Source organism: Schistocerca serialis, chromosome 11 (assembly GCF_023864345.2).
Source record: "Schistocerca serialis cubense isolate TAMUIC-IGC-003099 chromosome 11, iqSchSeri2.2, whole genome shotgun sequence".
Classification (NCBI taxonomy): Eukaryota; Metazoa; Arthropoda; class Insecta; order Orthoptera; family Acrididae; genus Schistocerca; species Schistocerca serialis.
This window is the reverse complement of record NC_064648.1, coordinates 112,326,460-112,352,278: the sequence shown is the minus strand read 5'-3', so window position 1 is coordinate 112,352,278 and position 25,819 is coordinate 112,326,460. Positions and strand designations below refer to the sequence as shown.

The 25,819-nt window shown below is 43.7% G+C and overlaps 1 protein-coding gene across 1 annotated transcript; it reads left to right on the top strand.

Annotated features, from left to right (window-relative positions):
- The first annotated feature begins 1,661 nt into the window (after window positions 1-1,661).
- LOC126426512 (speckle-type POZ protein-like) lies at window positions 1,662-18,843 on the top strand. The gene is made up of 3 exons (XM_050088418.1): window positions 1,662-1,752; window positions 13,833-14,340; window positions 18,348-18,843. Exons 1-3 carry the CDS (start codon window positions 1,662-1,664, stop codon window positions 18,841-18,843), a joined length of 1,095 nt encoding a protein of 364 aa, XP_049944375.1.
- Window positions 18,844-25,819: the final 6,976 nt, after the last annotated feature.

Sequence of the window (25,819 nt, the reverse complement as noted above, 5' to 3'; positions counted from 1 at the left end):
GAACCGCGCGACCACTACGGTCGCAGGTTCAAATCCTGCCTCTGGCATGGATGTGTGTGATGTCGTTAGGTTAGTTAGGTTTAAGTAGTTCTAAGTTCTAGGGGACTGATGACCTCAGATGTTAAGTCCCATAGCACTCAGAGCCATTTCGACCATTTTGGCGACGTAGTAACAGAGTGTAAATATCACATGCTGCATTTCTAAGCACGTCCATTTTGTTTCTTGTTTATCAGTATTTTTTTCATAAGAAAAAATAGCATATCACTGGCATGAGTTTTATATTGTCTGAACCTTTTGTTTCTTGCGACACTAAATTCTGTTCAGTCAAAAAAATGGTGCAGATGGCTCTGAGCACTATGGGACTTAACATCTTAGGTCATCAGTCCCCTAGAACTTAGAACTACTTAAACCTAACTAACCTAAGGACATCACACACATCCATGCCCGAGGCAGGATTCGAACCTGCGACCGTAGCGGTCGCGCGGTTCCAGACTGAAGCAGCTAGAACCGCTCGGCCACACATGCCGGCTCTGTTCAGTCGAACATGTTTACTGGACCCAGCCAGCAGTACGTTTTGATATACACGTAAGTACATGTGTCATACACAAACACATCTTTCGAAACAGTGAACGGTATTTCTTTTAAGAAGAATATGAAAAGCATTGTTTCTTCATGCAAAGCGTCATTATTTCGGCTTTTGTTTTTTATGCTGCAAGAGTATCATTCGTTTACTGGCCTGAGATTTACTTGAAACCCACGAACGCACAATATTTGGATTCAAAGAAGACTGCTATTCTTAAATGTCGTATTTCCTCTCCTTTCATAAGACATTTTCACAGCAGTCTATAATGTTTGTGTGGTGCTAGGTTGTGTTTGCCCCTCAAGTTTTTTTTTTTGCATTGCAAACATTTTTAAAAAATCTTTCATTCTCAGGTTATGTCGTTTTCGACCGCAGGTTATGTTGTAGTATTTGAGCTCTATTTACTTGTTGCATGTCTGAAGGACACTGCATTGGACTATACACGTACCGAACAATAAAGACAATGCCAGCCTGTATTCCGTGCCGCAGCAGCGAAAAACAAAGAAAATAACAATGCAGCTCTCTGTGCAGGAACCACGGGACTGTGTGCGAGCACGGGGCGTGGTCAGTGTGACTCGAGGAGGTCTGGGGCGGTCAGGGAGGCGCGCGCGGGTAGCCGGAGTGGCTCAGGGGGCGGCCTGCCCACACTGACCGGTCGAGCCCCGGTCCAGCACAAAACTTCATCTGTCCGCTCGTCTGTACAGCTGGTGCATAAACGGATTCGCAGTTTGCGAGTGCATTTAGTTAATTTTCAATTTGTTGTCTATTGTTCATTTTTATTATGAGGGGGCCGGCCGGAGTGGCCGTGCGGTTCTAGGCGCTACAGTCTGGAACCGGGCGACCGCTACGGTCGCACGTTCAAATCCTGCCTCGGGCCTGGATGTGTGTGATGTCCTTAGGTCAGTTAGCTTTAATTAGTTCTAAGTTCTAGGCGACTGATGACCTCAGAAGTTAAGTCGCATAGTGCTCAGAGCCATTTGAACCATTTTATTATGAGGGGTATGGTATAATCTCGGCATTCGCTCATCTGCGATGAAGCTGTCACTGTTCCAGTTTTCCCTTCTGGGTTATCCCGTAAGACATGGTTGGTGTTGCTGAAGACTACGCCTTAGGTCTCTTTCGTCGCACTGTTTATCTGTTTTCTGTATGCAATGAACTATTCTATGTCGCAGGTAACTCAGTAGAAATTTTAGAACACTGGAAGTGAGGATTTTGTTTTTATGTGGTTCCGGAGACTGTGTTCTCAGTTAACCTTTTCAGTCCGATTTTACCAGTGAATTCGAAGTGTCGGTATTATACAGATGTTATGCTTGCTTTTTAGAGTGTGACGTCGATTATCATATATATAGTATACCATATAGTGTAGCTATTCTTTGGATTCTTCCAGCAGCTGAATAATCATTTTATTTGGTTTAGGATAGACATACAGACAGGCGCTGCAAATGAATCAGTTTGTCTAGTGAAGGTGTTGTCTGTGAGTAATGAGCGCTTTAGTCAGATTTAAAAGTCCGAGTCATCATCGTTCTTTTGCTGTGAGGCTAATGCGAGTTTTCCATAATACACTCAAGACCCAAAGAAAGTGGTTCACCTGCCTATATCACTCCAACTGCGCACACCCCACAAAGTTACAGAACCTCCACCAACTTCAACAGTGGCCTGCTGACATGCAGGTTCCATGGATTCATAAGGTTGTCTTCGTACCCTTACAAGTCCATCCACTCGATACAACCTGAAACGAGACTCGTCCAAACAGGCAACATGTTTCCAGTCATCAATAGTCCAATGTCAGTGTTGACGGAACCAGGCAAGGTGTAAAGCTGTGTGTCGTGCAGTCATCAATGGTACACGAGTAGGCCTTCACATCAGAAAGCCCATATCTACTATGTTCCGTTGCACGCTGACACTTGTTGATGGCGCAGCATTGAAATTTGGAGCAATTTGTGGAAGGGTTGCACTTCTGTCGTCGTCGGTCCCGTTCTTCCAGGATCTTTTTCCAGCCGCAGCGATGTCGGAAAGCTGATGTTTTACCGGATTCCTGATATTCACGATATGCTCGTGAAATGGTCGCCACCCTTCATCGCTACCTCAGAGATGCTGTATCCCATTGCTCGTGCGCCGACTACAATAACCACCTTCAAACTCAGTTAAATCTTGATAACCTGCTATTGTAGCAGCAGTAACCGTTCTAACAACTATGACAGACACTTGTTGTCTTATATAGGAGTTGCCGGCCGCAGTGCCGTATTCTGCCTGTTTACGTATCTGTGTATTTGAATACACATGCCTATACCAGTTTCTTTGGCGCTTCACGGTAGTTTAATATCCATAGTCAGTACGAGACGTTTAGCTTTCGTTTCTGGTGTTACTTATTGTCACCTAACTGAAACGTTGCGTCTTCTCGTGTCTGCTTTTCATTTCTTATCCAGTTTATTACGTCTAAATATAACAAGTGGAGTGTAAGTAGGCTGTTTATGTTTTCTTATTGGCAAAGTTACGTAGCGCTCTGTATGCAAATCACTGGCTGTGCTGTGTGCAGTCTGTGGCTAGTTTGCATTGTTGTCTGCCATTGTAGTGTTGGGCATCTGGATGTGAACAGCGCGTAGCGTTGCGCAGTTGGAGGTGAGCCGCCAGCAGTGGTGGATGTGGGGAGAGAAATGGCGGAGTTTTGAAATTTGTAAGACTGGATGTCATGAACTGCTATGTATATTATGATTTTTCAACACTATTAAGGTAAATACATTGTTTGTTCTCTATCAAAATCTTTCATTTGCTAACTATGCCTATCAGTAGTTAGTGCCTTCAGTAGTTTGAATCTTTTATTTAGCTGGCAGTAGTGGCGCTCGCTGTATTGCAGTAGTTCGAGTAACGAAGATTTTTGTGTGGTAAGTGATTTGTGAAAGGTATAGGTTAATGTTAGTCAGGGCCATTCTTTTGTAGGGATTTTTGAAAGTCAGATTGCGTTGCGCTAAAAATATTGTGTGTCAGTTTAAGCACAGTCATGTATAATTTTTCTAATGGGACGTTTCAACAGGCTGAGGCATTTCTCTACTTTGCTGATTACTAATTGCTCATTAGTTTTATGTCTTTTCATGGTAGCGGTATAAAGTGTCATCTTCGCAAAACCCTAAGCCTTCATTAAAGTACGTTGGGATAGGCAAGTGTGCATGTATACACTTTATAGTATTGGAGATAATATGACTCCTTGAGATATTTCAACTTCCAGGATGAGAATCTATGTTTGCCACCTACTGTGGTGGTTGTGTGCCTCTCATCTACAGTATGATTGAGTTGAGTAACTATACACTTTGGACGAGCATGGCGAGAGTGGTAGATTTATTTCATGTATGAGGAAGAATTTCGAAATTTTTCCGCATAGATTTAAATAATAGGTCAAAGTTTTCAGAACTGTTGATATCGTAAGACGTTTTCCAAACAAGAAGTCTATCCTTAAAGTAGTACCTTGAAATGATTGCTATTTTTCGAACAGGAGATAGTTCGGTAATTCAACAATTTCCTTTATGCCTTGTTTTTTTACCTAGATGATCCATGTTTTATCCCTCAAACCTACTCATTGATTTTCCACTGTATTACTTTTCACTGTTTGAGTACAGCATTGACTAATGGTCCCTGTGAGACTCTCAGAATCCTATGGTTTTTTCAATTTTAAATCTTTTTGCAATTTCTTCGCTTTTAATCTTAATTGCATAACCAACAATATACAGGCAGCATCCAAATCTACTGGAGGCATCTTGCAGTTTAAGATCAGGTTTCGAAACCTTGTCTTATTATTTAATTAATATGAAACCTTCCGGTGACCTCAGTTCTCGCCCATATTACCTTCTTTCATGACTCTTAAACAAAGTGTTAGCGATTATTAAATTATGTTGTGTGCAAAATTCTAGTGGGTGGCTTCCTCTTTCATATCATTCCCAGAATCAATGATCTCCCTCTGTGATTCCCTCTCATCCTTTTGCTACTACTGTACCAAATTCTAGCCACCCATGACGATTAAATTTCCATCTCCCTTAATTCCCTGAAAATTTTCCCTTTCTCATCATAAATTCTTTTAACCTTTTAATCTGTCCACGTAGTTGGCTACAAATTTTTACTCCTTTGTTGGGTGTTGGTTTCATATCTAACTTGGCTATGACAGTCCGGTCACTACAGTGTTCCTGGTAACTTATTCACATTCTTATTTTCTCATTCATTATTAGGCCTGTTCCTGCATTAACCCTAGTGTTGCTGACATTGTGCTGACCTGCCCAAAAGTGCTGTTCTTCCTGTCACCACACTTCAGTAATACTTATTATATGAAACTTTGACCTATCCATCTTCCGTTTCAGATTCTCTAACGTAGCTAACTGATTAGGTGATCTAACAATCCTTGCTCCGACCAAACAATGCCAGTATTTTCCTCCTGATGACGACATCCTCCAGAGAAACGCCACTATGGGATCTGAATAAGGTAATATTTAACCCCCAGAATATTTTTCTCTAGAGGATGTCATTATTAAACCATGCAGTGGAGCTGCATGCCCTCAGGAAAAAACTGCGGCCACAGTTTGCCAGTGCTTTCAGTCATTTGCAGTAACTGCACATCAAGGCGATGTTGGCTAAAGTAACGAGCCCAGATCTGTCAGTCGTCAAATTGTTGACTCAGGAACTACCGAAAAGGCTGCTGCCCTGTTTTGGGAACCACAGGTTAGTCTGACCTCTTGCCAGATACTCCTATGCTGTGTTTGGACTTACAGTATGGCTATTTCTATTATTGATGCTGCAAGCCTCCTCGCGTCAGCAAGGTTCTTGTGTAGTATGGAAGAGGAAATAGACAAGATCCAAATCAGAGAAGCGAATTTCATTAAATGTCCGTTTGGTAATTGCGATAGGATCACAGAGAATCTGAACCAACTCCTGTGGAAGAAACGGGAAGAGAGGCTTTCAGCATCACAGTGCGGTTCACCATTAGAATTCTGAGAGCGTACATTTCTAGAGTAGTCGACGAATATATTGATTTCTCCCACGTATATCTCTAAAAAAGACCGTGAACGTATGAACAGAGTTTCGAGCTCACATGGAGGATCACCACGAATCGTCTGTCCTGCAAGCCATTCGCTACTGGAACAGAAAAGGATGGCGCTGGCGGCAGTGCAGAATGTTCCCCTCGCCACATACCGTACGGTGGCTTGAGGTGGGTAGGTGCTAGATGTCGAGATCCAGACAAGAAAAGCAGATTCCCACTTGCAGAGAACTGTGCCTTCAAATGTATGGAGAGTAATTCTGTTACAGTATTCTAGGGCACCCTAGCGATACATTTAAAAACATAACACGCCGTTATTACAGTGTACGGAATCGCCTGTGCACGAAACGGAAGATTATCTCTAACAGTAACAAAACATCCATATTAAATGACAATTAATGACAGGTCAAAGTATAATGGTGATACAGAGACACTGGTTCGAGAGTGAAGATTCACTCTGTTGTTTTCCCTTTTTTGTAAGCAGCATGATGTGAAAATCGTGGAGGTTAGTAAAATTTGCTGCCCCCCCCTCTTTTTAACATGGAGGCACTGGCCTTATTTCGAAGCAAAGTTTTGGGATTAGCTTTTTGGTGTTTGAAAAACATCACTCGATATCAGCTGTGATGGAAGTACTCACTGTTAATATTTAAACACCCCTCAGAGGCTCAGATTTCATTTGCTGAGTACGGACTTGACCACCCCAGGGTTCCTGAGCTGGGGACTGGTAAGCACCGCCAGCCCTCTGTCACCGTAAGCTCTGGGCATGCTTCAGCGACCGCTGTGCGGCGCAGCAGTGGAATGTTGTGTGTTCTGGAGAACAGAGGCCTTGGCTTCACTGCCTGGAACGAGAGGAAGGTACACACCTCTATAAGAGAAGACCTCAACCTAAAGGTGGGCCACGTACTGATGAGGAGAATGGCTGTTGAGGTAGAACAGTCTCTAGCGGGCAACCTCTGGGGCACCTGGTGCCCCCCTCCCCCCCCCCCCCCCCCCAGTTGTATAAGGCTTGCCCAGGCATGCAGCGCTCTGCATGGGTAGACGGTTGTTTCCCTAGCGTCTCGTGGGATCCCTATGGAACGGCCTCATCAAACTACTACTACTGACGTGATGGGTGTACCATCAGGCCGTACCTACACCCACTCCCCATAGAGAGCTCGGCTGGTAAATCCTCCCAAAAAGAAGCCTCAGAATCATAGTAAGACAGCATCAGTGTGCCATTTCATTTTAATCAACCGAATAGCGGAACCTTTGAGAAAGGATCCCCTTTCTATATTCACAAGACATTGGATGGTATTGCTGGATCTCTAAAAAGTGTCAAAAAACTTCGTAATGGAACACTTCTAGTTGAAACTGCTAATTCAAACCAAATCTCTAAGCTTCTGGCATGTAAGACCTTAGGTGACTACGCAGCCGAGGCTGAGTTGTATAACACCCTTAAATTTAGTAAGGGCGTGGTTACCTGTTTCAATATGATGGAGGTGGACCCCGCAGAGTTACCTGAAGAATGGAAAAATATGGGCATCACGGAAGTGCAGAACTATATGAGGAGAGTCAATGGCAAATTGGAAAAATCGGCAACATTTATTCTAACGTTTAGTACTCCAGAATTACCTGAACATATCCTTGCACACTATATCCATCTTAAGATATGCCCATTTGTTTCTAATCCAGTGCAATGCCACAAATGTCAAAGATTCAGCCATATGACTATGGGATGTAATGGGAAGGCTAAGTGTGACAATTGTGCAGAACTATATGAGGAGAGTCAATGGCAAATTGGAAAAATCGGCAACATTTATTCTAACGTTTAGTACTCCAAAATTACCTGAACATATCCTTGCACGCTATATCCATCTTAAGATTCGCCCATTTGTTTCTAACCCAGTGCAATGCCACAAATGTCAAAGATTCAGCCATATGACTATGGGATGTAATGGGAAGGCTAAGTGTGACAATTGTGGAGTCTCAGCTCACGAATCAGGCAATCCTTGTACACTTCCTCCGAAATGTGCAAACTGTTCAGGGTATAACCCAGTGTGGAGCAGAAAATGTGTCATTTACGAGGAAAAGAAAATTCAGGATTAAAAGCCTAGAGACACATACCCTATAGTGAAGCTAAAAAAACTTTCAAAGCTATGCAACTGCCCGTTTTGGCAACTCCTTTTGCATCAGCCCTTAAGACGCCAGTCGCTAAGTGTGATGCCTCCACACAAACTCAGGCCACAGATTCAAGTACGAGCTCATGCACTTATCGATGTATCTGTCGGGGAAACACTCCACCTGAAACTGAAGTCGTTGAGAGGCCGTCAGAAACAGGCTTACCATCTAAGCCGCATACCACTACCCAACATCCGAAGCCAATTAAGCCATCCTCGCAACCCAGGCAACCGCTTCCTCCCATCAGCAAAAGTAGTTCTAAGTTCAAGAAAGTGTTAGTTAAAGCTTGGGATTGGCGAGCTCTCTCGTTTTCTGAATGGGGACTATGCTCTTGATGACTTGGTCTTCCACTCATAGGAAGGTTAATCACCCCATACGAGGGAAGAAGAAAAGAGGAACCAACGCTAAACAATGGCTTCCACAGGGACATAAGCGTTGCGGTGGGATATGAATGGATATCGCTCACATTTGGAAGAACTGCAGCTCCTCGTCCAGCAGAAGCCGTTCTGGATCTGCTTACAAGGGACATATCTTAAAGTCATCGACACACCTGCATTACAGGGCTACCACACATATAGGGAGGACGATACTACTGGAGACAGGGCTAAAGTTGGAGTGCCTGTTTTCATTGATGACAGATGTCACTCCTTTTCTGTCACTCTTACCACCACCGCGCAAGCAATAGCTGCGAAAGTTCTCGCACCCTTTAATGCTACAGTGTGTTACTTGTACCTTCCCCCTAATGATGCTCTGGATGCAGACGCACTGGCAGAACTCTTCCGGGACTACCGCGCCCATTCCTCCTTGTGGGGGACTTCAGTGCACACAATGTGTTGTGGGGCTCGGCTACCACTTGCTCCGAGGGTCGGACGATCGAGCGACTCATCCATTCTGAGAATATCTGCCTTCTGAAGGCGGGTCAGATGACACACTTTTCCACAGCTACAGGGTCTTTTTCAGCCATTGACCTTTGTGTTTGTTTCCCAGCTATTGCAGGCTCAGTTCAGTGGGAAGTGGCTCCGGAATTACATTCAAGTGAGCACTTCCCGGAGTGGATTCATCTGCCGACTAGGATGGTGGCTGGCAAGAGGCCAAGCAGATGGATGATACAAAGGGCAAATTGGTTGCAGTACACTTGACAGGCTATTTTTGAACAAAAGGATTGTGCACAGCAGATGGTGGCCCATATCACTTCTGAGCTTCCACAGCACTAGTCTGGGAATCAATGAGACGGATTTCAGGCAATGGTAGTACACGTTCCCTTATGTCCTTGTCAAGTAATGGGGTCATGGTGAACGGGCCAGAACACATGGCTCAGGTTTTAGCTGAACACTTCTTTACTGTTACTGTGTCATCCAGCAAGCTCCTGCTTTTCACGTGTTCTGTAGGGCTGCACAGATGAGGAAGCTCACTTTCTTCTTGCATAATGAGAAAGTCTGCAACGTTCCATCCTCCATGTGGGAACTGGAATGATCTTTGACTGAAGCTGAAGACACTGCTCCAGGACATGATGAGATACATTCTGCCATGGTTCGTCATGCGTGCCCTGAAGTGAAAGGAGAGTTCCTCTCTTGTTTCAGTCTGATCTACAACTTGGAAAGAGGCAATATTAATTCCATTCTGGAAATCAGGCAGGGCCCATAGCGTCCCTAACAGTTGCCAGAGTGTAGCCCTTACCAGTTGTATGGGTAAGACTTTTGAACGCATTTGTCAACTTCTGCCTCGTCTGACTGCTCAAATCCCAAGGTCATCTGAGCCGTTCCCAGTGCTGTTTTAGGTGCTACCATTCCACCCTTATTCTATTGGAGATGGCGATACGGGCGTCCTCCTTACGCCGAAACCATTCGGTTTGTGTGTTTCTTGAACTTAAAAAAGCACGACACTACTTGGAGGTACAACATCCTTCGCCGACTTCATGAATGGAGATTATGTGGATGCATGCCACTTATTATCCAATCCTTCCTCGAGGACTGGCGTTTTCGATATCGTGTTGGCGATGCCATGTCTGAGTTGCTATGTTCAGGAGATGATGCCCCCAGGGGCAGTGTCCTCAGTGTCACATTGTTTGCCATCAGTGGCATTTCCTCATTCCCTCTGCAGTCAGGAGGGCTGTCAAATGCACTTTTTGGATGACTTTGCAATCTTCTAATCTTCCTCTGATCTTATAACGACGACGGGGTAGTTACAGCCGACCATTAGGAGGCTGGAAACCTGAGCCAGGACAACTGGTTTCCGGTTCTCACCCGAGAAGAATACATGTGTCAATATTAACCGTGCTTGTCCACGTTTTAAACAACCAGTACTCACAATAAGGGATAATATTTTACGTTATCAAGACACTGTGCACTTTCAGGGATTATTACTTGACCCGAAATTAACTTGGCTCCCACACCTGAAAGACCTACGAACAAAGGGCTTCCGGTCATTCAATATTTTGAAATGCCTTAGTGGAGCTGACAGGTCTTGCCTCTTCCAGTTTTGTAGGGGATCCGTTAGATCATGTTTAGATTATGGCAGCGTGGTCTATAGATCAGCCTGTCCTTGCTACCTAAAGACGTTAGAAGTTGTCCAGCATGAGGGCGTTCGGATATTGACTGGAGCCTTTCAGACCAGCCCAGTTCCGAGTCTGTGTGCAGAGGTTGGTAAACCACCACTCTGGATTGGGCAACGTATGCTTTTAGCTCGACAGTCGCTCAAAATCTCAGCATCACCTCAGTCATTGACATTTAGTTCAGCGGTCCAGCCCACTTTTGAATGGCTGTTCAGGAAATGGCACCATGCGACCAAGCCATTTCAGATATGTGCTACAGATTGCCTCAAGGATCTGAATCTCTCAGCATCCAAGTACACAGCCAGAGATCGAACACACTGCCACTTTGGCGTCTGCAGAGGCCCAAAGTGATTTTAAGCTTGACACAGTACAAGAAAACTTGTACTGCAGATTTTGTTTTTACAGCTTTGTTTTTGTCCATTTTAAGTACATACAACAGTTTTATCTTTGTTTATGCAGATGGATCCCAGCAAGAGAATGCTCTTAGTTGTGCTGCTGTTTATCCTGATAGGGTTTTTAAACTGTGTCTTCCAGAACAGTTTACAAATTGTGATGCAAAATTATGTGGCATTCTGATGGCACTGGAGATGATTCACAGACATCACTGTTCTATATTTCTTGTCTGTTCCGTCTCTGCTAGTGCACTGGAAGCACTTCACCAAATGTAGTCAGTAGACCTGCTGATTCGGCTCATCCATGGCTCCTTACAGCGGCTCCAACACCGTGGCAAGGAGGTGAGTTTTTGCAGGGTACCTGGCCACATTGGGATACAGGGCAACGACGTGGCCGACAAGGGAGCATGCTGAGATAGTACTGTCAGACAATGCCCCATCCCATTGCAAGCCATCGTCTCATTTTATGGCAGACGCATCATCCGTCATTGGGAGACTGAACAACAAACTGTGGTTGCTCGAACTGACCACAAAGGCCTCGTCACTGGAAGGAGGCTCTGCTTACGAGACTGTGCATCAGGCACAGCCGCTTAACACACGGCTCCCTCCTCCGGTGGGAGGATCCACTGCTCCCTGAAGTTTGTGGTGTACCGCTTTCAGTTTAGTATGTTGTGGTTACATGTGTCCTATGTACTGATATTAGGGCAGCTCTTAGTCTCGATGGAGAAGTGCCCACCATCCTCAGAGATACTGACTCCAGTGTTACAAGGGTTTGAAATTTTGCGAACTTTCAGGCCTCATCCCCAAAAAACGTGGCGACAGCCTTCATCCGCACCCACGAGATTAGCATGCTGACTTGCCGTCAGGGCGCTGTTGACCATGATGTCGACTGCCCCTCAACACAAATCACTACCACCAATATTAATTAAACCCACGTGGAATCAAAATATTTTCTTAAATATAAATTCTGTTAGGACGATTGAAAAGCAACTGGCATTTCAAGACACAAATTTAAGGCTAGCTTCATTCTGCTCGAAAAACATCACACAGTATCAACATATCTAAAAAGTTTGTTTGGCATTATTTAAATTCCTCTGGGAAAATTTCGGATTCGTCTGTCACGCTCCAAATTTTAATATACGTTATTGAAAAAAAGACGAAAAATTATCTTTTGGGTTCGCTACAACTCAGAGCCTTCATGTACAAGGCGTGCCTAGAATAGATTTATAGAGAGCTTTCAGTTAGCCAGTGTTAAATACAGGGTGTTTCAAAAAGGTACGGCCAAACTTTCAGGAAACATTCCTCACACACAAATAATGAAAAGATGTTATGTGGACATGTGTCCGAAAACGCTTAATTTCCATGTTAGAGCTCATTTTAGTTTCGTCAGTATGTACTGTACTTCCTCGATTCACCGCCAGTTGGCGCAATTGAAGGAAGGTAATGTTGACTTCGGTGCTTGTGTTGACATGCGACTCATTGCTCTACAGTACTAGCATCAAGCACATCAGTACGTAGCATCAACAGGTTACTGTTCATCACGAACGTGGTTTTGCAGTCAGTGCAATGTTTACAAATGCGGAGTTGGCAGATGCCCATTTGATGTACGGATTAGCACGGGGCAATAGCCGTGGCGCGGTACGTTTGTATCGAGACAGATTTCCAGAACGAAGGTGTCCCGACAGGAAGACGTGCGAAGTAATTGATCGGCGTCTTAGGGAGCACGGAACATTCCAGCCTATGACTCGCAACTGGGGAAGACCTAGAACGACGAGGACACCTGCAATGGACGAGGCAATTCTTCGTGCAGTTGACGATAACCCTAATGTCAGCGTAAGAGAAGTTGCTGCTGTACAAGGTAACGTTGACCACGTCACTGTATGGAGAGTGCTATGGGAGAACCAGTAGTTTCTGTACCGTGTACAGCGTGTGCAGGCACTATCAGCAGCTCATTGGCCTCCACGGGTACACTTCTGCGAATAATTCATCTAGCAAAGTGTCAATCCTCATTTCAGTGCAAATGTTCTCTTTACGGATGAGGCTTCATTCCAACGTGATCAAATTGTAAATTTTCACAATCAACTAGTGTGGGCTGACGAGAATCCGCACGCACGCAATTGTGCAATCACGTCATCAACACAGATTTTCTGTGAACGTTTGGGCAGGCATTGTTGGTGATGTCTCGATTGGGCCCCACGTTCTTCCACCTACGCTCAATGGAGCACGTTATCATGATTTCATACGGGCCATCAGTCACCGAATCTGTTGTTGAGAAGGGTACGAACACTTCGACTGAAATGTGCAGGAGCTCCATCGTGCATGAACCACATGTAGTGTCCTACTTGTAAAGGCACATGTTCTAGCAGCACAGGTAGAGTAAAATGGATGTGCCGTGTGGCTAGGGCCTCGCAGCAAACGGTCTACTCGATGGGAGGCCCTAGCCACACGGCATTTCCATTTTACTCTACCTGTGCTGCTAGAACATGTGCCTTTACAAGTAGGACACTACATTTGGTTCATGCGCGATGGAGCTCCTGCACATTTCAGTCGAAGTGTTCGTACGCTTCTCAACAACAGATTCGGTGACCGAGGGATTGGTAGAGGCGGATCAATTCCGTGGCTTCCACGCTCTCCTGACCTGAAGCCTCTGGACTTTCATTTATGGGGGCATTTGAAAGCTCTTGTCTATGCAACCCCGGTACCAAATGTAGAGACTCTTCGTGCTCGAACTGGGGACGTCTGTGATACAATACGCCATTCTCCAGGGCTGCATCAGCGCATCAGGGATTCCATGCGACGGAGGGTGGATGCATGTATCCTAACGGAGGACATTTTGAACATTTCCTGTAACAAAGTGTTTGAAGTCACAATGGTACGTTCTGTTGTTGTGTGTTTCCATTCCACGATTAATGTGATTTGAAGAGAAGTAATAAAATGAGTTCTAGCGTGGGAAGTAAGCGTTTCTGGACATGTCTACATAACATGTTTTCTTTCTTTGTGTGTGAGGAATGTTTCCTGAAAGTTTGGCCGTACCTTTGTGTAACACCCTGTATACATGCTTGGCTCTCTGGAAAGGGCAAACTATTTCCTGTGCAGCGTGATTCGTCCGACTGACGTGTGGTAGGTATGTTTCAGGTGAGGTTACGAAAGTGGAGACAAAGTCAGAGGGAGGCAGCTTTACGAGCAACCGGGGTGCTCTGCTGGAACCGGACGAGGGCGCCGACGTGACTCTGGTGGTTGGCGACTCTGAGCTGCCGGCTCACAGTCGGGTCCTGGCCGCGAGGAGCCCCGTCTTTGCGGCCATGTTGAGGAACGACATGCGAGAGGCCCGCAGCCGCCGTATCGAAGTGGCTGACGTGCGGGAGGCGGTCTTGCGGCAGCTGCTGCTGTTCGTCTACACGGACACGGCTCCGGAGCTCCCGAGTGTAGCGGCCGAGCTGCTGGCTGCCGCCGACAAGTACGACCTGCCCGCACTCAGGGAAAGGTGCGAGCAGCAGGTGGCGCATGACCTGAGCGTGGAGAACGCCGCAGCTGCTGCGGGCCTGGCCGTGCTGCACCGCTGCGCGGCACTGAGGGGCGCTGCCGTGCAGTTCATAGCGAGGCACCCTGAGGTGCTGGCCACCGGCGGCTGGGCGCGGCTGCTGCTGGACGACGCGGAGGCAGCGGTGGAGGTCTGCCGGCAGCTGGCGGCCGCGCTGGCGACTCCACCTCCTCTGGAGGCATCGCGGAGCAGGTTGGGACAGCAGTGGGCGTGCGTGTGTCTGTGTTCTGTGAGAGTGTCGTGTCCACCACCCGTGTCGGCATCGGGAAGGAGGCTGTTATAACACATAAGTGCTAGTGTCTATTTATCTGTCTGTGTGCGTGTGCTTGTTGTGAGACTACAGTTCAGAGCTAAGCACAGCCCTGTGATGCTGTCAACACCTGCAACTGGTGACCAGACTGCTCCTTGTAGTTGCCTAGTCAGTCACGAAATACAGGTACTATAGCTCGCAAAGACGTAGTGAAGGGATGTTCCAGCTAAGGACTGAACCTAGATGTCAAATTAAGTACTTTTTCCTTTTTTTTTTTTTTTTTTTTGCTAGAACTCAGTGACTTGACTCCAAACATTTTTTAACAGCACATCATTTCAAACTGATTATTTAACACATGCAATTACAGCTTGGAGCAGGTGGGTTGAGTGGGAATGGCAATGGGAGTAAATTACTATGTTTATAAAAAAAAACTGTAAATGATTCCCGAATTAGTAACCAGATTAAATGAAAAACTCAGCAAAGTGCAAGTGTGTACCAGTTCCGCTGCCTCAGTACATGTTGATTGTAACTAGCTCACTGTGTGAATTAATTCCTGGAAGCAAAACTTTAACTTGAAACAAATAACTTTACACGCATCTCGTCATGTTGTGCGCCCATGTTTCAGATGCTTACCGTAATTCTAAACTCGGGTGCAGTTACAAGTTCAGCCCCAGTGTCTGTGATTATCTTTCAGACAGAGTCTCAGAGCAACTGTCAGCCACAGACTGCCTGATGGGCGTGCACATAAAGAAGTGTCCTCTCTGGCCATCTAAAGTGAAGTGTCCTCTGGTTCCGACAGCACTGGGATATCTTAAGCTAATGGCTGTGGACATTCCAATCTCTGACGAATCATAAGTTTATATAAAAAAGCAGCCTATCACTTCTCTTAAAGACTCTGTTTTCATTAACCCAGTTACACATATATCTCCCTTAGAGAACCTGTTGTGTCTCAAAAGCTTCGGGGGGCAGCAGTATAATCAAGAATCCATCGAAATAAAAATCACTGACAATGGCCTACAGCTTGATATCCAGCAATTGCAATGTTAAAGTGAGCGTACCGAATATGAAATCAAAGTATGTTCATGTATGGCGATAACGTAACCATGAGTGACATCACAGCTGGCAGCTGGGTTGTGTAATGGTGTACGAGGAGCTCACCAGCAGTCATTCCATTTTACAGTGACTGAGAAGCACTTGGTCGAAAGTTCATGCCATTTCAGTCCCTTGAAGCAACTCGAAACCCGAGAACATTTTATTCTGTAGGCAGAAACTGCTGAAATAAACAGCACTTTCCACCATTTACACATTTCCATAGCCACAGTCTGCAGAACTGAGTTCACAATCGTAGTGTTAAGTGAAATACTGATATTGGTTAAGTGCTTGTAAACTATGACTATGGCAAAAACTTGTAGCTATTGTAGTTCTTAAAAGAAACATAATATTTCAGTTTACTGGGCTAATCCTTATCTACTATATAATTTTCAAAATTGCTGTACCTTAGAACTTACATAGTGATGTACTATGTGCAGATCTAAACAAATTATCACTGAAACCATGGACATCTGTTATAATGTTAAAAGTGAGGATAGCAGATTGTGTTCGGGTGGAGGGAGTGCGACAGCCAATAACAAGCTGTGAACATCCTCTCCCCATCCCCAAAACCAAACCACAGATGCGGACCTTCAGTTACACTGCACTCCCTCACTCGATGTTTGTCATCTAAGGAATGTTACATATGTAGTATAGCTTTTCTGTGAGTAATATGCTCTTCATACAAGGAACATAAGGCAAAATTAATTCCTTTATTCCCCACATTTATGTAGTCTCGATTAAAGTTCTCACTGCAGTCAACAAAGAAAGCACACAAATGTATAGTTCAGCTATCTGTTGTGTATGAAATTGAATTGTTAAATTTTCTTCCATTTGGAATTGATGTCCATAATAAACACCACTAAAAACTGTGACAGCCTCTAAATTTCATCTTTTAAGATTTTCTTGCCACATCAGAATCACTTGCTGTTTCAGATGATGATGGTTGCTGTATTTGGAGATTTTTTGGGGGTAGTGGGGGTGGTGGTGGTTTGGATGTATACACCTTTACATTGCAGTCCAGAGAGAAATAAGCAGACTGTACTGGTTGGCCAAGGATCTATAGATTTCTTAAGGCATTTGTAACGTGAACTGTACTGGGGAATCTTGCATTATACTGCTGGAATACTGCATTTAGTACCATAGTCATGGGAATGACAAGAGTATTTACCATATGTCTCACATATTGGCAGCTATTCAGCGTTTCTTCAACAATTACGAAGCCAGTCCAATTGTCATATCCAGTACCTCCCCACAGCAGGGGAATTGGAGTATGTGTCTGCAGAACTGCTGCTTCCTGCGACCTGTCACCAGGTCATCTACAGGTATGTGGATGAGAATCTGAGTGCTACAAACAGAAGTAGGACTCGCCGTTGAAGAGCAGAGAATTCCACTCAGTGTTCCAGTTGACTATGGATGTACACCATACAAGTCTTTGTTGTCTGTGGTATGGAGTCAACAGGAGATGACCCAGCTTCCAGTAATCTGATGCTGGCACACTGCCCATCAAATCAGCTCAGAATTAAATTTTCACTCAGCAGCAGAGTGCCACAGATATGAGACTTGCTGGCAGATTAAAACAGTTTGCTGAACCGAGACTCATACTCTGGACTTTTGCCTGCTGCGGGCAAGTGCTCTACTGACTGAACTACCCAAGCACAAATCGTGACCTGTCCCACAACTTTTCCTTTGCCAGCACCTCGTGCTGTATCTTCCAAACTTCCTGGCAGTTCTCCTGCAAAACTTACAGTACTAACACTCCTGGAAGGAAGAATATGGCGGAGAATTGGCTTAACCACGCCCTTGAGGATGTTTCCAGAATGAAATTTTCACTCTGCACTGGAGTGCTTGTTGATATGAAACTTCCTGGCAGATTAAAACTGAGACTGTAACAAAGGTTCTTTGCCTTTCATAGGTAAGTGCTCTGCCGACTGAGATACACAAGCATGACTCCCAAGCTATCCTCACAGCTTTACTTCCCCCAATACAGAAAGATACCGAACTCAAGTCCCGGTCCAGTAGACAGTTATAATCTGCCAGGAAGTTTCAACTGTGCTCAGGTTTCAGCTGTTGCCTATATGAAGAAGCTGGTCCTTCCATTTTAAAATCTGTTTGTAGTGCAGTTCTTCTGGATGGCCATGTGCCTACCCTTCTTGCCACGCTGTTGTCCTGCAACCCCATCGTCATCATTCATCTGTTGCACTTCAGACTGTGATCACTGTGTGACCTGCCAGTATGCTGCTCCCACGTCCATCAAGGCAGTGACTCAAGACTTCTCAAAGCCATCTCATGCACATTCTCTAGGCATACCGTTTTGCAGACTCCTTTAGAGAAGCGCCAGTGACACCCAGTATCTATTGTAAAACTAAAACTAAACTAAACTCATCCCGAACAGGCCATAAAAGCCCAACAGTACCGACTAGCTGCCATGTCATCCTCAGCTCACTGGTGTCACTAGATGCGGATATGGAGGGGAATAGCTACCATGCACTCACACAATTCTTCATCTACAAGAATGACATTTTTCTATGGTGACAATAAGCTAAAAGCTAAATTTTTAACCAACATATCCAACGGGCTTTAAATTACTTTACTACCTGTATGATTGATTTCAGGCAAGGTTTTCACATGGTAACATTTTGGATCTCCGACCCCCAACACTCTCTCTGTGTATGTGTGTGTGTGTGTGTGTTTTAGATACGTTGTGGAAGTCATGTTCATGTCACTGTTGCTATACTAAAACTGATGTAAACTATAATGTGATTTACAGGGTCCTGACTGAGGAGCAGAAACAGATACTGGCTGGGAGGCTGATCATTGCTGCATCACAGGGTCAGACCGGCGAAGTGCGGGCACTCCTGGATGCGGGGTCGCCAGTCAACGCGACAGACGCCAGTGGCGACACTGCCCTGCATGAAGCAGTGATAAATGGCCACGAAGAAACTGTCAAGTGTCTGATTGATGCTGGGGCAGATGTCAACGTCAGAGACTCGGATGGGATGACGCCTCTGCACTGGGCTGCATGTAGAGGTGGCGAGCAGCACATTGTATGGATGCTGCTGGCGGCATCAGCGTGTGTAGATGTCCAGGACGATGCGGGAGAGACTCCACTCCATGTGGCTGCCAGATGGGGGTGTGCATATGCAGCAAAGGCACTTCTGCTGGCTGGTGCGAGGAGGGACATAAGGGATAACAGTGGGCAGACACCTGCGGACGTGGCAGAAGCAGACACGGTACAACTATTTAGCACTGAACAAATCTTGTGATTAATGATTTTTATCTAAATTCTTCTTGTATTGCATAAAAATTTGCTATTAATTTTTTTAAAGTTTGAAACACAATACATCTTAATGACCACACATCAAAGAAATTTTAAGAGGGGGTTGGCGCAAGTTTTAATCTGTATTACTATACAAGGACAAGTCATTGTTTATCACATGATACTCTAATGAATGGTCAGACAGATACAGGACATACATAACATGTAAAGAGGAAAAGTTTTTATTAAAAGTCTTTAAAAGCTCTTGACTGATATACTTCAGATTTGCACCCGATACTCTCATCAGTATTTAGTTGGATATATGCTACGTATTTCATTCACAATTATAACATATAAATGTTTCTGTAACATTTACATTGGAAAGGAGGTTGCCAACCGTATCAAGAAGCTCTCAACTGATATAGTTCAAATTTTTACGCAATACTTCCATGAACTATTGAATGGGCATAGGCTATATACTTTTAATGTATATAACATACAAATATATTTTTAATCTATAAAGGGGAAATGCTGTTGCCAAAAATCTTCTGTATTACATCAAATATTTACATGATACTCTAATAAACAATCAGTTTTAATATATATGATACATAAATATATGTGATATGTATATATATATATATATATATATATATATATATATATATAGAGATGGGGAGAAGGTTAATCACCAAATACCTGGAAAAGTTCTTGAGTGAATTGCTTGAAATTTATCCAGAATGCTCTAATGAACATACTTTGTTACGAAAACCCTCGAAAAGTGCTTGAGCGATTTATTTCGAATTTCTGTACTAAATTCTAACAAACTTTTTGTCAGGTATAGGTTACATATTTTCCTAAATGCCAACATGTAGGTTTTCTGTTAAAACCGACTGTGTGAAAGAAAATCGTGTGCTGTACTGTCAAAATGTGTTGTTTCGGTATCTTTCTCACAGTTTGAACTACAATAGTGGGGCGTGTAACCCATTAGACAAATTCTTTTTCCCATATATATTCTATCTTTTTATGTATAATTTCAAAGACAAATTGTGTACACACTGTTGTTGTTGTTGTGGTCTTCAGTCCTGAGACTGGTTTGATGCAGCTCTCCATGCTACTCTATCCTGTGCAAGCTTTTTCATCTCCCAGTACCTACTGCAACCCACATCCTTCTGAATCTGCTTAGTGTATTCATCTCTTGGTCTCCCTCTACGATTTTTACCCTCCACGCTGCCCTCCAATACTAAATTGGTGATCCCTTGATGCCTCAGAACATGTCCTACCAACCGATCCCTTCTTCTGGTCAAGTTGTGCCACAAACTTCTCTTCTCCCCAATCCTATTCAATACTTCCTCATTAGTTATGTGATCTACCCATCTAATCTTCAGCGTTCTTCTGTAGCACCACATTTCGAAAGCTTCTATTCTCTTCTTGTCCAAACTATTTATTGTCCATGTTTCACTTCCATACATGGCTACACTCCATACGAATACTTTCAGAAATGACTTCCTGACACTTAAATCTATACTGGATGTTAACAAATTTCTCTTCTTCAGAAAGGCTTTCCTTGCCATTGCCAGCCTACATTTTATATCCTCCCTACTTCGACCATCATCAGTTATTTTGCTCCCCAAATAGCAAAACTCCTTTACTACTTTAAGTGCCTCATTTTGTAATCTAATTCCCTCAGCATCACCCAACTTAATTAGACTACATTCCATTATCCTTGTTTTGCTTTTGTTGATGTTCATCTTATATCCTCCTTTCAAGACACTGTCCATTCCATTCAACTGCTCTTCCAAGTCCTTTGCTGTTTCTGACAGAATTACAATGTCATCAGCGAACCTCAAAGTTTTTATTTCTTCTCCACGAATTTTAATACCTACTCCGAATTTTTCTTTTGTTTCCTTTACTGCTTGCTCAATATACAGATTGAACAACATCGGGGAGAGGCTACAACCCTGTCTTACTCCCTTCCCAACCACTGCTTCCCTTTCATGTCCCTCGACTCTTATAACTGCCATCTGGTTTCTGTACAAATTGTAAATAGCCTTTTGCTCCCTGTATTTTACCCCTGCCACCTTTAGAATTTGAAAGAGAGTATTCCAGTCAACATTGTCGAAAGCTTTCTCTAAGTATACAAATGCTAGAAATGTAGGTTTGCCTTTCCTTAATCTTTCTTCTAAGATAAGTCGTAAGGTCAGTATTGCCTCACGTGTTCCAGTGTTTCTACGGAATCCAAACTGATCTTCCCCGAGGTTGGCTTCTACTAGTTTTTCCATTCGTCTGTAAAGAATTCGTGTTAGTATTTTGCAGCTGTGACTTATTAAGCTGATAGTTCGGTAATTTTCACATCTGTCAACACCTGCTTTCTTTGGGATTGGAATTATTATATTCTTCTTGAAGTCTGAGGGTATTTCGCCTGTTTCATACATCTTTCTCACCAGATGGTAGAGTTTTGTCAGGACTGGGTCTCCCACGGCCGTCAGTAGTTCCAATGGAATGTTGTCTACTCCGGGGGCCTTGTTTCGACTCAGGTCTTTCAGTGCTCTGTCAAACTCTTCACGCAGTATCGTATCTCCCATTTCATCTTCATCTACATCCTCTTTCATTTCCATAATATTGTCCTCAAGTACATCGCCCTTGTATAGACCCTCTATATACTCCTTCCACCTTTCTGCTTTCCCTTCTTTGCTTAGAACTGGGTTTCCATCTGAGCTCTTGATATTCATACAAGTCGTTCTCTTATCTGCAAAGGTCTGTCTAATTTTCCTGTAGGCGGTATCTATCTTACCCCTAGTGAGATAGGCCTCTACATCCTTACATTTGTCCTCTAGCCATCCCTGCTTAGCCATTTTGCACTTCCTGTCGATCTCATTTTTGAGACGTTTGTATTCCTTTTTGCCTGTTTCACTTACTGCATTTTTATATTTTCTCCTTTCATCAATTAAATTCAATATTTCTTCTGTTACCCAAGGATTTCTACTAGCCCCCGTCTTTTTACCTACTTGATCCTCTGCTGCCTTCACTACTTCATCACTCAAAGCTACCCATTCTTCTTCTACTGTATTTATTTCCCCCATTCCTGTCAATTGCTCCCTTATGCTCTCCCTGAATCTCTGTACAACCTCTGGTTCTTTTAGTTTATCCAGGTCCCATCTCCTTAAATTCCCACCTTTTTGCAGTTTCTTCAGTTTTAATCTACAGGTCATAACCAATAGATTGTGGTCAGAGTCCACATCTGCCCCTGGAAATGTCTTACAATTTAAAACCTGGTTCCTAAATCTCTGTCTTACCATTATATAATCTATCTGATACCTTTTAGTATCTCCAGGGTTCTTCCATGTATACAACCTTCTTTCATGATTCTTAAACCAAGTGTTAGTTATGATTATGTTGTGCTCTGTGCAAAATTCTACCAGGCGGCTTCCTCTTTCATTTCTGTCCCCCAATCCATATTCACCTACTATGTTTCCTTCTCTCCCTTTTCCTACACTCGAATTCCAGTCACCCATGACTATTAAATTTTCGTCTCCCTTCACAATCTGAATAATTTCTTTTATTTCATCATACATTTCTTCAATTTCTTCGTCATCTGCAGAGCTAGTTGGCATATAAACTTGTACTACTGTAGTAGGTGTGGGCTTCGTATCTATCATGGCCACAATAATGCGTTCACTATGCTGTTTGTAGTAGCTTACCCGCATTCCTATTTTCCTATTCATTATTAAACCTACTCCTGCATTACCCCTATTTGATTTTGTGTTTATAACCCTGTAGTCACCTGACCAGAAGTCTTGTTCCTCCTGCCACCGAACTTCACTAATTCCCACTATATCTAACTTCAACCTATCCATTTCCCTTTTTAAGTTTTCTAACCTACCTGCCCGATTAAGGGATCTGACATTCCACGCTCCGATCCGTAGAACGCCAGTTTTCTTTCTCCTGCTAACGACATCCTCTTGAGTAGTCCCCGCCCGGAGATCCGAATGGGGGACTATTTTACCTCCAGAATATTTTACCCAAGAGGACGCCATCATCATGTAATCATACAGTAAAGCTGCATGCCCTCGGGAAAAATTATGGCTGTAGTTTCCCCTTGCTTTCAGCCGTTCGCAGTACCAGCACAGCAAGGCCGTTTTGGTTATTGTTACAAGGCCAGATCAGTCAATCATCCAGACTGTTGCCCTTGCAACTACTGAAAAGGCTGCTGCCCCTCTTCAGGAACCACACGTTTGTCTGGCCTCTCAACAGATACCCCTCCGTTGTGGTTGCACCTACGGTACGGCTATCTGTATCGCTGAGGCACACAAGCCTCCCCACCAATGGCAAGGTCCATGGTTCATGGGGGGGGTGTACACACGTTTTGTTTTCTTCTTCGCCATCGTTTTTACAGAAACAAGAAACTGGTATCTATGGCTTATCGGCTTATTATTAGGAAAACACTACAGAATCTTTAACTTTGTAATTCTACCAATTCGCAAATTAAAACTATGCCAAACACTCTCGTTAAAGCTACTGTCTTCACAGATCCAGCAGGGGGACAGGTGTCTTCACACCCTGTATACCGATAGTCTTAACTAGCATACACAATCATTTTAAGTGGCTTCAGTTCCCAATAGAGGTTTGGTTCTCAATAACAATAAACGAGGCTGGAGCTCAAAGAGAAGGGTAAGAGGACAGAGAAGTGGAAATAGACAGAGGGTGGAGGAGGACTTGGGGAGGAGGTCATGCACAGAGACGGGGGGAGGAGTGGGAGATGGACAAAGAGAGAGGGAGTAGGAGATGAACAGAGAGAAGAGGGGAAGGAATTCAGGTTATACATCAAATTCCTACTCATATTTAGCAATTAAGAAGTCCTTCCATGTCTGCTAGTCACCTATGGGGAAAAAAATAACTTAATTCAAAAATGGTTCAAATGGCTCTGAGCACTATGGGACTTAACTTCTGAGGTCATCAGTCCCCTAGACCTTCGAACTACTTGAACCTAACTAACCTAAGGACACCACACTCATCCATGCCCGAGGCAGGATTCGAACCTGCGACCATAGCTGTCGCGCTGTTCCAGACTGTAGCGCCTAGAACCGCTCGGCCATTCCGGCTGGCAGAGGTAAGAAAGTTTCTGAAAGGACCTAACGGTGATCAGAGAGGTTAGGCTAAACACAGTTGGTGGTGACGTGTTTGTTGCTTTTAGAAGTAATGGTAGTTTATCTTTTAGTGATATTGAAGTAAATAGTTTCTGTAAGTTAGTATGGGTTGTCATTCTAGGCATCTAGAATAAAATAATAATTGGATTTTTTTTATTGACTTCCCAACTCAGATGATGGAATTGCTGAAAGGCTCAAAGAAAACTTGAGTATAATCTCAATCACGTACCCGACTCGTAAAATTATCCTTGGTTGTGACTTCAGTTTACCCTAGATATGATGGCGAAAATACATGTTTAAATCCGGAGCCACAGATAGAACATCGTCTGAAATTGAGCTGAAAACATTCTCTGAAAATTATATCGAGCAGTAAGCTCACAACCCCACTCGAATAGACAGTTGTGGGAAAACAATTGACATCTTAGCGACAAATAATCCTGAGCTAATAACGAGAAGCAAAACATATACTGAGATTTGTGAACACAGGATTGTTGTAGCGAAACTGAATATTGTAACTCCATGACGAAATATTCGTAACACAAAGACTATAATATTGCATGGATTATATCAACATTCAATAAAGGCACTAGGAGTAATCCACGAAATTACAGGGCCATATTATTAACATCGATCTGCAGCAGGATTTTGGAACATCTGTTGTGTTCGAGCCTTATGAATTATATGGAAGAGAATGGTCTGTTGACAAACAGTCAACACGCATTTAGAAAACATCGTTCTTGCTAAACACAACTAGCTCTTTATTCAGACGAAGTACTGAGCGCTACTGACAAGGGATTTCCAACTGATTTCGACTTTCGAGATTTCCAGAAGGCATTTGACACTGTACCTCACAAGTGGCTTGTAGTCAAATTGTGTGCTTATGGAATGTCGTCACAGGCTGGACTGTGACCTGATTTGTGGTTTCCTGTCATAGAGTTCACAATTCGTATTAATTGGCAATTGATCCTAAATAATGGAAAGTGTGAGGTCATCCACACGAGTGCTAAGCGGAATCAGTTAGACTTCGGTTAGTCGATAAATCAGTCAAATCCAAAGCCTGGAAATTGAACTAAATACCTAGTTATCACCATTACGAACAACATAAATTGGAAAGAAAACATAGGAAGATGCAACAGATCTACTAGAGAGACTGCCTACACTACGGTTGTCCGTCCTCTTCTAGAATACTGCTGTGCAGTGTGGGATCGTGACCAGGTAGAATTAAATGACTTCATCGAGAATGTTCAGGGAAAAGCAGCACATTTTGTATTATCGAGAAATACGAGAAACAGGGGAGGGAGTGTCAGTGACATGATACAGAATTTGGGGCGGCTATATTTAAAACAAAGACGTTTCGTTGTGGCAGAACCTTACCACGAAATTTCGATCACCAGCTTTCTCCTTCGAATGCGAAAGCATTTTGTTGATTGCGACCTCCGTAGGAAGAAACGACGGTCATCAAAACATATGGAAATCAGGGCTCGCTCCGAAACATATAGATGTTCGTTTTTTCCGTGCTCTGTTTCAGATTGGAATAATAGAGGATTATTGTGAAGGCGGTTCAACGAACTCTTTGCCAAGTACATAAATGTAACTTGCAAATTATCGATATAGATGTAGATGTAGATTACGAGTGATATTGTAGTGGACTTTAAAGGCCGTCTATGGTTCTTTGACCTGCTCACGTGAACTGTGATAACAAAAAAAAATGAGCGAATGGCATTGTGGGCCGTGAGTCCCCCATTCGAGGAAGTTCGGCCGCTGAGGGTAAATACTTATTGCATTCGATGCCATATTGGGCGACTTGTGCATCGGAGATGGGAATGGAATAATGAT

Excerpts from the sequence above, each read along its gene's own strand:
- LOC126426512 (XM_050088418.1), top strand. The coding sequence starts at position 1,662 with ATGGTTGGTGTTGCTGAAGACTACGCCTTAGGTCTCTTTCGTCGCACT. Across the intron at positions 1,753-13,832 it reads TGAACTATTCTATGTCGCAG|GTGAGGTTACGAAAGTGGAG; the intron begins GTAACTCAGTAG and ends GGTATGTTTCAG. Across the intron at positions 14,341-18,347 it reads GGCGGCTGGGCGCGGCTGCT|GGTCCTGACTGAGGAGCAGA; the intron begins GCTGGACGACGC and ends TGTGATTTACAG.